Source organism: Saccostrea cucullata, unplaced genomic scaffold (assembly GCF_032062105.1).
Source record: "Saccostrea cucullata isolate Sc308-1 unplaced genomic scaffold, CSIRO_AGI_Scuc_v1 ctg15001, whole genome shotgun sequence".
NCBI lineage: Eukaryota > Metazoa > Mollusca > Bivalvia > Ostreida > Ostreidae > Saccostrea > Saccostrea cuccullata.
In genome coordinates, this window is record NW_026918559.1 from 1 (window position 1) to 12,128 (window position 12,128).

The 12,128-nt window shown below is 33.5% G+C and overlaps 1 protein-coding gene across 1 annotated transcript; it reads left to right on the top strand.

Annotated features, from left to right (window-relative positions):
• Positions 1-602: 602 nt before the first annotated feature.
• LOC134267899 (uncharacterized) lies at positions 603-8,685 on the top strand. The gene is made up of 9 exons (XM_062750105.1): positions 603-622; positions 1,163-1,276; positions 3,944-4,153; positions 5,106-5,290; positions 5,502-5,660; positions 6,386-6,556; positions 7,443-7,613; positions 7,787-7,863; positions 8,257-8,685. Exons 2-9 carry the CDS (start codon positions 1,220-1,222, stop codon positions 8,511-8,513), a joined length of 1,287 nt encoding a protein of 428 aa, XP_062606089.1. The 5' UTR covers positions 603-622; positions 1,163-1,219; the 3' UTR covers positions 8,514-8,685.
• Positions 8,686-12,128: the final 3,443 nt, after the last annotated feature.

Here is a 12,128-nt window from a genome sequence, read left to right on the forward strand (position 1 = left end):
AACAAACAAATTAAAATATGAATGAATTAAAACATTAATAATAAATTAATCTATAAATTTATTATTTAAATAAAACAAATAAATGAAAAATAAATAAATAAATAGAAGAATTTATTACTCATTAGAATAATTAATTAATGAAGAAAAGAATGTATTCATAAATAAACAGACAAATAAATTTCCGAATGAATAAATAATTTACTTAGTTTATTAATAATTATTACAATTAAAAATAATAAATAAATAAATAAATAAATAAATAAATAAATAAATATATAAATAAATAAATAAATAAATAAATAAATAAATTTAGATAAATAGATAAATAAATTATAAATGAATGAATAAAAGATTAAATAAACAAATAACAACTAATTGCAATGTCGACTTATTAATTCTTTGGCTTTTTAAATAAAAATTTATTGAATTATGCGTAAATTTCTGCATCTGAGAATAGCACTACTAAGTTTTCGTTATTTATTTCGAATTTCCTCTCTGCTGTTTTCCGAACTCGATGTAAATTTGTTGCGCGCATGCGCTCTGCCTGGTTATAGAGGCTGGTTACGAGATATAAAAATGTATTAATATTATACCTCACAAATTCGCAGACATAATCTATCAGGTAAAATATTTTTTTCTGGGCAACAATGAAAAATTCTTCAGACCTAAAATGTTTGCTGAATGTGGCAGATCTTGCATTCTTGGGTATTGCAGTTCAAATTGAATGCAGAAATTGCAGAACTAAATAAAGATGATGATATAGGAAAAAATTTCCGCTTCAATTATTTAAACAATAAATGCAGTAAAGTGTATTACATGGTTGTATTAATATACATAGTTGAACTTTTGTTATGTCAAACATTGGGTATCTCTAATACGGTACCATGGATATTATTTTTGAGCATTTTACCCTCAATATCTAATATCTCAGACCATTGTTTAGTTTTTTCTCAGTCCCTTTAAGTTTGAGATAAAGAGGTTTGACTGTACATTACATTGATGGAGGGCATTGAAAAAGTTTTGACCATTGCCATTTCTCAACACAGTCTTTAGTGGGTGTAAATGTAGTTCATTAACTACACAATATCTCTTAACCCATATCTATATGAATGTATGCCGCTTTATAAAAATCATTACTAACATTAAGTTTTTTTTTCAATAGAGAGAGGAAGAGGAGTTGAAACATGTGATACATTTTACAGAAGAATCTCAACAACAGATGGCTCTAGATATTTTGCGGGCTGTACACAATACAGGATGTACAATGGAAGCACGTGTAAGCTAAGTTCTGATTGTTAATACAGTAAAACATGTATATAATGCCAGGGATGGACGTGCTTGTTTTGTTATAAGCGTAGTTTGTCATATCCATCAAGTTAAGGATGCAAAAAAAAAAATTAACGGGGAATGAAAATGATGTCACTGTAAGCATTAGTTCATTATAAATGTGTTCACTGTAACCAAGTAACTGTATACTGTAGTCATATCAATGCAATATTTTAGGCACTACATATTAATATATGTATTAAGGGTTTCTTCATATGAGATTAAATGAAGAAAATGGTTTGAAAGATTTGTTTGTAGGAGGTAGCTTTCTCTTCTCGAGTCCTTTTTATACCCCACGCAACTAGTTGCGGGAGGTATAATGTTTTTGACTGGTCCGTCAGTCAGTCAGTCCGTCAGTCAGTCAGTCAGTCAGTCAGTCAGTCCTCTTTTATTGTCAGCGCAACTCCTCATAAACCGCTGCACAGAATTTCGTCAAACTTTGCAGGTATTTAGGACACAATGTGTAGATGTGCATATTACCAGGAAATTCCGATTCCTTTATTTTTTCCGGGAATTTCCGCACTTTTAACTTAGGCATTTGGCCATACCTTGAATATAGAGATGAACAGTTTGTCAGCACAACTCCTCATAAACCGCTGCACAGAATTTCGTCAAACTTTGCAGGTATTTAGAACACAATGTGTAGATATGCATATTACCAGGAAATTCCGATTCCATTATTTTTTCCGGGAATTTCCGCACTTTTAACTTAGGCATTTGGCCATACCTTGAATATAGAGATGAACAGTTTGTCAGCGCAACTCCTCATAAACCGCTGCACAGAATTTCGTCAAACTTTGCAGGTATTTAGGACACAATGTGTAGATATGCATATTACCAGGAAATTCCGATTCCATTATTTTTTCCGGGAATTTCCGCACTTTTAACTTAGGCATTTGGCCATACCTTGAATATAGAGATGAACAGTTTGTCAGCGCAACTCCTCATAAACCGCTGCACAGAATTTCGTCAAACTTTGCAGGTATTTAGGACACTATGTGTAGATGTGCATATTACCAGGAAATTCCGATTCCTGTATTTTTTCCGGGAATTTCTGCACTTTTAACTTAGGCATTTGGCCATACCTTGAATATAGAGATGAACAGTTTGTCAGCGCAACTCTTCATAAACCGCTGCACAGAATTTCGTCAGACTTTGCAGGTATTTAGGACACAATGTGTAGATGTGCATATTACCAGGAAATTCCGATTCCATTATTTTTTCCGGGAATTTCCGCACTTTTAACTTAGGCATTTGGCCATACCTTGAATATAGAGATGAACAGTTTGTCAGCGCAACTCCTCATAAACCGCTGCACAGAATTTCGTCAAACTTTGCACATATTTAGGACACAATGTGTAGATGTGCATATTACCAGGAAATTCCGATTCCTTTATTTTTTCCGGGAATGTCCGCACTTTTAACTTAGGCATTTGGCCATACCTTGAATATAGAGATCAACAGTTTGTCAGCGCATCTCCTCATAAACCGCTGCACAGAATTTCGTCAAACTTTGCAGGTATTTAGAACACAATGTGTAGATATGCATATTACCAGGAAATTCCGATTCCATTATTTTTTCTGGGAATTTCCGCACTTTTAACTTAGGCATTTGGCCATACCTTGAATATAGAGATGAACAGTTTGTCAGTGCAACTCCTCATAAACTGCTGCATAGCATTTCGTTAAACTTTGCAGATATTTAGGACACAATATGTAGATGTGCATATTACCAGGAAATTTCGATTCCTTTATTTTTCTGGGAATTTCCACACTTTCCAACTTAGACTTTTTGGCCATATTTTAAATATAGAGATGAACAGTTTGTCAGCACCACTCCTCTTAAACTGTTGTACATAGTTTCGTCAACCTATGCTGATATTTAGAACATATTCCATTATTTTATCCCAAAGAGTTTTGACTATTATTCAAGAAAATTTCTCACCCCCCCCCCCCCCACTTCAAATTAATGTGTGGATTTGTATAGTCAAGAAATTTTTATTCCATTATTTATCTAGAAACTTCATTCCACATTTAAATGTCCTCATATGCAAGACATTTTGATGAGAAGATTTTTTGCAATTATTGCCCTTTTTCATCTATACTATGTATTTAAAGTGCACTGTGCCTTTCATTATGTGTTTCACCGTCAAGTTATGGGGGAGCGTGGGGTATGTGAGCTAGCTCACTTTTTCTTTCATTCATAATGATTTTTTGAAAGAAATTCTTGATTTAGAGCTGTACAGTTCACAAGTGTTCAGTATTTTTTACCCCTGGATATAATCATCTACATTTGATTATCAAATGATCAGATAATGAAAATATTCTCTCCACTGACATGTTTACTCCCAAGTTAAATCACCAATTTTTATCCTCTGAAATCTTGACCTTGAAGTTGAACCTGCCTTTGAAAAACTTTAATTTTGGCCGTAATAGTTGGTGCTAGGGCTTTTATATTTCACTGGTTTATTCCTTGTGACAAGGCTTTTCTTTATAAACCAATATTTTTCAATCACTTGACCCCAGGCAGCTGCGGGTCATTGGATAAACTTTAACCTTCACAGCGAGTTACCTCCAGGAGCATCAGTATTTCACAAATGGGTGTAATTTCTTTCAGTCTATTGCTAGTTGTGTGAAAAATGAAGCTTCTAGATATTCCAAAAAATCATCAAATAAAGACAAAGGAAAGAAAAAGAAGGAAAAAAAGATGAAAGTGACGGGGACAAGGCATGCATTTAAACTGGTGACAGAACCTCTCATGTTTGGGAAGGCAGTAGCCATGATATTTGACCATATTGATCCATATATAACATCACACTTTCTTGTGGTGAGTTTGTTATTGCTGAATTGACATAGTATAAAAGTGTGCTCAAAATTCTCTTGTTTATCTTTTTTTCCCATAAATACTGTGAAGTCACAAATTTTCGTGGAGGTTTAATTTTCATTGTTTTCAAGGTATGAAGAGACCCACGAATTCAAATCCCCACAAACTAATGCCCTGTTCACACGGAGAGTTTAATTTGAATTAAACGTAAAGTTACTGCGAATTAGCTTCGCTTAGCGTTCACACGGAGAATTTAATGCGAATTAGTTTAATTCGAATTAGTTTACTGCGCATTAAATTACTTCGCATTAGCTCCGTCTGAACGCTAAGCGAAGCTAATTCGAATTAAATTTTGACGCATGCGTAAGGCCAGAATTAAGTCACAGGACACATGTTGGTGTTTATATATAGGTATTTGTGCTATATTTGGTTCAAAAATTGAGGGAAAGTATGTTAATCACGAAAATGATTGAATACCTGTAGCCACTACATGATGTATCAAAGGATGGCTCTGCATACATGACGTGTTTACAAATGACGTCATAATAGACTTACTGACGCCTGACTGTAGAAGAAAATTTTTAATTCGCATAAGTTTACTTCACATTAGCTGTCGTGTGAACGCAATTTAATTCGCATAAATTTGATTCGCATTAGTTTACTTCGCATTAATTTACTGCGAATTAAACTCGTCGTGTGAACAGGGCATAAGAGATTTTAATCAAACCTCGAAAATTTTACCCCACGAAAATGTGTGATTTTACAGTAGTGTATAAGCAGAAATTTTAACCAGGATTCAATTTTGGCAAATATTATTGCAATTGTTATTTTCTTCTCATCACCTAGGATAGCTCCTCTATGCATAAAAATTTTTTGAGATAAATTATAAAAGTAATCTTTGAAACAGATGAATAATTACTTTCATGGGTATAATGTACCTTTTTTACTGCTTCAGATAGCAAACTGTTCTTCAGCTGAGAAGTTTTTGGAAATGAAGATCTATTACAAAGGGAAATGGTCTCGAGAATTCATACACTACAATGAAAGTCAAGAGAACCCTTACAATATACGGCCATGTCAGTTGTATCAGGGATACAGAATCAACAATGCAGACATCATTCACTTCTATTGTTCACACAGGTAAGGGAACATATTTTTCATTTAGGAAGTTTTCAGTTGAACTTTGATATCTCGAATATCAATATCTCAAACATATAAACTTAAGCAAAAATCTTATGATTTACTGCTTTAAAATATTCATTTCATTTAAAAGCATTGAATTTTGGAGAAAAGATAAACCAGCCTCTGCACTGATTAAGTTCCCATGATCTATTACACATTATAATTTTAGGTTAATTGAAATATATGATCAAGATGGTTCAATGATTGAAACTGTACATCAAAATGATACCATTGGACATGGAGTTCTACTACAAAGGAGCATTTACAAGAAACAAGTTTACCCACTGATAATAAAAGACCAACTTATAGCTATCAGCCAGGAGAAAAGGTAAAAATCAGAATTGTTTATGAACTCCTCTAATAGCAGGAAAGTCAATTCACACTGGATTTGAGGGAAGGGGGGGGGTTGATATATAGGCATCACCATGTCCTATTTGTTTGTCATGCTAGGCTATAACTGTGTAATGTAAAAGCATTTGAAGCTCATACTTTAAACTATATTGTTTATCAATTGAGTTTTGCCATAATCTTGACCTTTAAGGCCATTCTGGCAAGTTCAAGGCCATTGATAGAAAAAAAAATATAATGAATGTCTGGTGTTCCTGCATCCTATAATGGAGGAACATTTGAAGTTCATATCTCATACAAAGATTGCATATGACGTACTGTATACAGGCTTATTTTCACCCCATGTTATTTTCGCCCTTTCACATTTGAAACAAGTTTGCCTCGTTTTAAATATGCCCAGAAAGATTTTTGTTTTAGATATTATACTGTTTACTTTGAATTCGCCCGGTTTTAAATTCACCCACTTTCGACAAGGAGCGAAAGGGGCAAATTTAAAACAGGGGCGAAAATTTCCCTTTATGCAGTAATTGTTTATATTTATCTTGACCCAAGATCAATTCAGCAAGTTCAAGGTCCTTAAAACATTTATCATTTTAATGATAGAACATTCTATCTAGGAGAGGGCTACAACTCATATGATTTGCTTAGCATGATACTGATGATTATTTTATGTATGCACTTTATAGAATTTATTTGACCTTGCAGACTGTGGTGCTGGAGGGATGGAGAAGAATTCTACAGTCCTGACATAAAGGAGGCCACCTCAGTAGCAGCCTTTGGGGACATTTTTATTGTTCTAATGGACAAGAAGACTCAGTTTGTGGCAGCTCATCAGCTCCGAATTCTCAACATTAATATCACAAAATCCTGTCAAAGGTAAATACAATATTGCTTATGCCTTTAGGTTATGATCCCTTTGTCAAAGTTCAGTGTGGATTTTCAAGACATTATACACTTTTTGACATTTAGAAAGATACAAAGTTTAGTTGTTGAAGATTTTACTCAAGACAAATAAAAATGTCAAATGTATAGTTGACTTGTAATGTTTTTTAGGGTTTTTTTTATTCCAATTCTTTCTGCAAACAAAGTTTAGGGCTGTATTTAGGAATCACTTTGTCCATCTGTCTGTCTTGCTTCCATGTGTCCTTGCAATCTTCTCTGAGGGCTATAAATTTGTATTAATGGAGAATTATTGGAAGTTCAAACAAGGGGTTTTCTTAACCCGAGAGTACAAACTTTAAAAAAAAATGTGACAGGATATCATTTTATTTACTCACAGTACCTCTAGTTACTGTAAACCAACTTTTATTAGCATGCGAAAATTTTCGTGAAGTTCGCGAGAGCCTCGTCATCATGAATATTTCTTGCCGCGAACCGGTCATTATAGTCTATGTGTCTATGAACAAGAGAACCTAAATAGGCGTTATCGCGAAAATTAATCGTCGCGAACTAGTTTACCCCTGGTTAATCGCGGAATAAAGTCGTCGCGAATAAAAGTTGGTTTACAGTATATACTGTAGACCAGGATATTTTTGCCCCCATTTTATTTTCACCCTTTTCACCCCCATATTTATTTGGGTGAATTTAAAACGGGGCAAATTCAAAGAATACAATATAATTTCTTAAACAAAACTATGACTGGGCGAAATTAAAACAGGGCTAAATTGTTTGCAAGTATGAAAGGGCGAAAATAACAAGGGGCGAAAATAACCTGGTATACAGTATTCTTGTAACAATGTTCAGATCTTTTATATTTTTGTAGTGACTTGAAGCTGAAGATAGGAGAAAGCAGACAGGAGATAGAGCAGAGCTTTAAAACTGTCCAGGTGTTATCTACACAGACAGTCACCAGGGACGGTGGCACTTACCTGTGGTGTATAGCAGCCTTAGACAGAACCTTAGTGTGTCTGGAAGTACCCTCTGATATCTCAAAGTAGGCAGCTTATGAAATTTGTTTCAATCTTTTGAAATATTATATTGATCTACATTTTGTATTTTTTTGTTCTAATTACTAATTAAACAGCATCACCACCACTGGAGCAGAAACACCCTTCAAAATTTCATTGAAGACAAAAATATTCCTTAACTAATTTTTATCTTTGCTAGGTGCACAGAGGTCACTGTTTTCCTGACCTTGACCCTGGCAGGTTATCCAGTGGAGGCCTACTTCATCAGTACGTCGGGTCAGTACTCTGTTATGGTCCATTTCCTTTGCATCTCATTAGTCCTGAGCTTGGTACTACAATTACTATCACAACATTGCTCATATAAAATGCTCATGTAAATGGATTGATTAATCCAATGAACAAGTAAAATTTTGACCTCATCCAGATTTCACTTGCTAATGACACTATGACATTCCTGATGTCTTAAGTCCGAACTAAACACTTGAGAGTCTTATAGTACTTTTGGATAGAACATAGTACAAGGAATTGAACCATGTGCTTTTCAGAACAACTGAACCGGGATATCTGTTTAGTGTGGAATTTATATATCAAAAACAAGTTTGAAATTTTAAAAGGTGAATTGTTCTTCAAATGAAATGTTGACATCATATTAGTTACATTATCTTATAGTGGGATTTCTCGTGACCTTCACCCAGCACAATGCCCAGTCTGAGGCCTATATAGAACACCTCTGTCACTACAGCTTTGATGGTAGACTCCTGGGGGTACTCCCATGTCTGGGCCCCGGACCCAGATCCTTCTGCCACGCCCACCTCCCAGGAGACCCTGAGGGAGGGAGTGGAGGACTGTACCTGTACATGAGGGATGGTCACAATGGAATTATGGGAATTCAGTTGAATGACTATTATCCACATTTACTTTCATAGATATACTAGTCCTGGAATCTGTTTCTGACAAAGTTTCTGACTTTTGCAAACATCATCATTTTAGAAGTCTCTGATGAGACTGTAAATCAACTGGTTAAACTTATAATGAAGGAAGAGAAGTGGAACTTTTGAACTTGAAACTTGCAACAGTAATAAATTTTAAAAATGATCACTGGTTTAGTCTTTTTCTTGGCAAGATTTATTAAAATAAGACTAAAACTGTAGGAAAACTGATATACTGAATTATGTACCCCCGTATCTTGGTGTATTCTACTTGTGGGCCAAGTTATAATGAAATCTAACCAAAACTGTAGGAGGAGTAGCATTTTGAAAAAAATGTTTACAGACAGACAGCTGAGAAGGAAGGATGGCGGAAACTTTACTATCGCATGAAATTCTCATGTAATCTCAAGTCTGTATCCAACAATTTCAAAACTACCAACAGCAAAGAGTCCACAATTAGTTCAGGGAATAAAATAATTACTAAAAATATTTTTGCCAATTCTGGTCAGAAGGAAAATAAAAGTTCTATAATTGTAATTGAATTATTCAGATTACCCTATTTTCTAAGCAGATTAAAAGAATAAATTAGAAGATCTTAAATCTATGGCAAGCCCTTTTACTATTTATTTGTGAAATAAAATTTTCCTCACCATAAGAGAGATATCTCTCTAGCATATAGCGATATCTCTTTAGCTTATAGAGATATCTCTTTGACTAAAAGAGGTATCTAAACCTTATAGAGATATCTCTTTAAACAAAAGAGATATCTCTTTTTGTGAGAGAGGTATCTCTTTTACTTAGAGAGATATCTCTTTAAGCTAGAGAGATATCTCTTTAAGCGAGAGAGATATCTCTTAACGTTAGATAGATATCTCTTTAACAAGATTAAAAGAGATATCTTTCTTAGTTAGAGATATATCTCATTAAGTTTTCAAATAGAGATATCGTTATAAGCTAAAGAGATATCTCTTTTAATGAAAGAGGTATTTCTTTTCCAGTGATGCTTAAAAAAAATAATTAATTCTCCACTTTAAAGCAAAAGTGAAGCAGGAAGTAAAGTCTCTGGAATAGTTTCGATGTTATAAGAAAAAAGACTGAGCAATTAGCAATTACCCAGAATAATACATGTACTGTAGACAAAAATGCTATAAATCCTTTGCTTGAAACAACAAATTATAATGGTAACTTCGTTGATAAAAATGCTAAAAGTTTAATATTCAGAAAAACGAAAATATAAGCATATGTATAATCTCAAATGCAATGGACCGAATTTTCTCAGCTTATGAAATAATCAACTATTCCTAATTTGAGTAGTTCCGCCAATAAAAAGCTTACTTACGGTAAGGGAGAAGTCATTTGAAATGTAATTTAAATTTTAAAAAAATATGAAGAGAGATATCTCTTTTAGACACTTTTGAAAGATATCTCTTTCACTTTAAGAGATATCTCTTAAGAATAACTGAGAAAGATAGCTCTTTAACTTGGAAAGATATCTCCAAATTTTTTTAAAGTAAAAGAGATATCTCTTTAACGTTGAGAGATATCTCTTTTCACGAAAGAGATATTTCTTTTCACGAAAGAGATATCTCTAAAGGAGAAAGAGATATCTTTTTAAGTAGAAGATATATCTCTCTAATAAAAAGAGATATATCTCTAAGTATAAAAGATATCTCTCTAAGTTTTAAGAGATATCTTTTTCTCACGGAGAAATCTTTTAAAAACGAGAGATATCTCTTTATGTTGAGAGGTATCTCTATTTTTTAAGAGATATCTCCCTAAAATGAGAGATATCTCTGTAATTTTAAGATAAATTTTATTTTCGAATAAATAATAAAAGGGCTTGCCATACAAATTCGTTAAGGGGTCTTCATATCAATATAAACTAAAACAAGATGCCAAGGGCCTTGAATAGCTTTTCTGATCAATTGTACAATCTCTCGCTTCTATTTGAAGCTTTTATGTATCCCTGAATAGCAAAAGTAAGTCATACTGACCTATATTTTGGTTAAGCATTGAGAGCCCAGGATATTTAACTGACAAAGTGTGATGATTCGAAGCCCTTTATCATCCGAAATATAAAGATAAAGAACATTTCAAAAGAAGTTCAACATGACCTACTTTTTGGTTGATATTATCAAAGAACCCAAGATGCATCAATCGACAATTAGTTTGATGATTCTAAGCCAATAATTACCTGAGATACCGGTATTTAAATATAGCAACGAAATTATAAAAGTAGGTCACCGTTACCTACTTTTTGGTCGACGTTCTCCAAGACCTATATGTAAGATGCATCAATTGACAAAGTTTTATGATTCTATGCCAATAAGGACCAGAGATACTTAAGCCATAATATTTCAAAAGAAGGTCACTGTGACCTACATTTTGGTTGACATTGTCCAAAAACCTAAGATGAATCAACTTACAAAGATTGTTTGAAGAATCTAAACCAATAAGTACCCTAGATACTTAAATATAGCCATAAAATGTCAAAAAAGGTCGCTTTGACCTACTTTCTGGTCAGTATTCTCCGAAGAACCAAGATGCATCAAGCCATCAACTGACAAACTTTGATGATCGTCACTGTGACCTATTTTTTGACAAAAAATTATTCAAGCTCCAAGCATCAACTTAAAGGTTTAGTGATTTTAAACATGTTAGTATCTGAAATAATTGCCTTAAATGTTGTAGAAGATATAAGCCATAAAAACATAGACTGTGACCTATTTTTAAGTTGACGTTGTTTGAAGACCCAAAATGCACCTACTGACAAAGTTTGATGATCAAAGGCCTTAAAATGTCCAAAATATGCCTTCAAATCTTATCACTTCGAGACAGAATTTAAAAAGTTGGTCACCATGGCATATTTTTGAATTAACATGATATGAAGTCCTAAGAAGCATCAACTTACAAGATTTTATGATTCTAGTCTTTATAGTAAGCAAATTATCAACATTTTTATAAAGAAATTTTTTTCAACTTTGAAGTGACCTTAAGACCATACACTTTGCCCCAAGGTAATTTCCCGTGCAAATTTTAATCTATAGCATATCCTCATCCTTGTATGTAAGTTTTGTGATAATCTGCCCAGTGGTTCTAGAGAAGAAGATTTTTCAGCAACCAATACTTTTGGTTTTATTTTCCTGATTATCCCCCTTGTTTAAGGGTCCCAACCCTAGTTTTAGTTTAAATGGTAGCCCTTGAGCCAAGGATACCATGTGACTTTGACAAGGATTGAGCAAGAGGGTTCTTGAGTTATGGCCCATGTTCTAAAATGTTTACGCACACCGCACAAATGGCCATAGTATTAGCTCATTATAAGGCACGCCAAATTCACAAAAATGTGCTAAACATAGTTTTACAGTTTATAAACTAGGTTTATCGACTGTAAACTATAGTTTACAAACCATGAACTATAGTTACCAGTTTGTTAACTATAGTTTTTATCTGCAAAACTAAATTTAATGGCTGTTAACAATAGTTTACGGATGCTAATCTACGTTAACAATAGATTTTGTTGATAAACGTATATCCACGTCTGTAAACTATAATTTACAATCGTGAACTATAGTTAAAAGTTGTTAATCATAGTTTCACAAAACGTAAAACTAT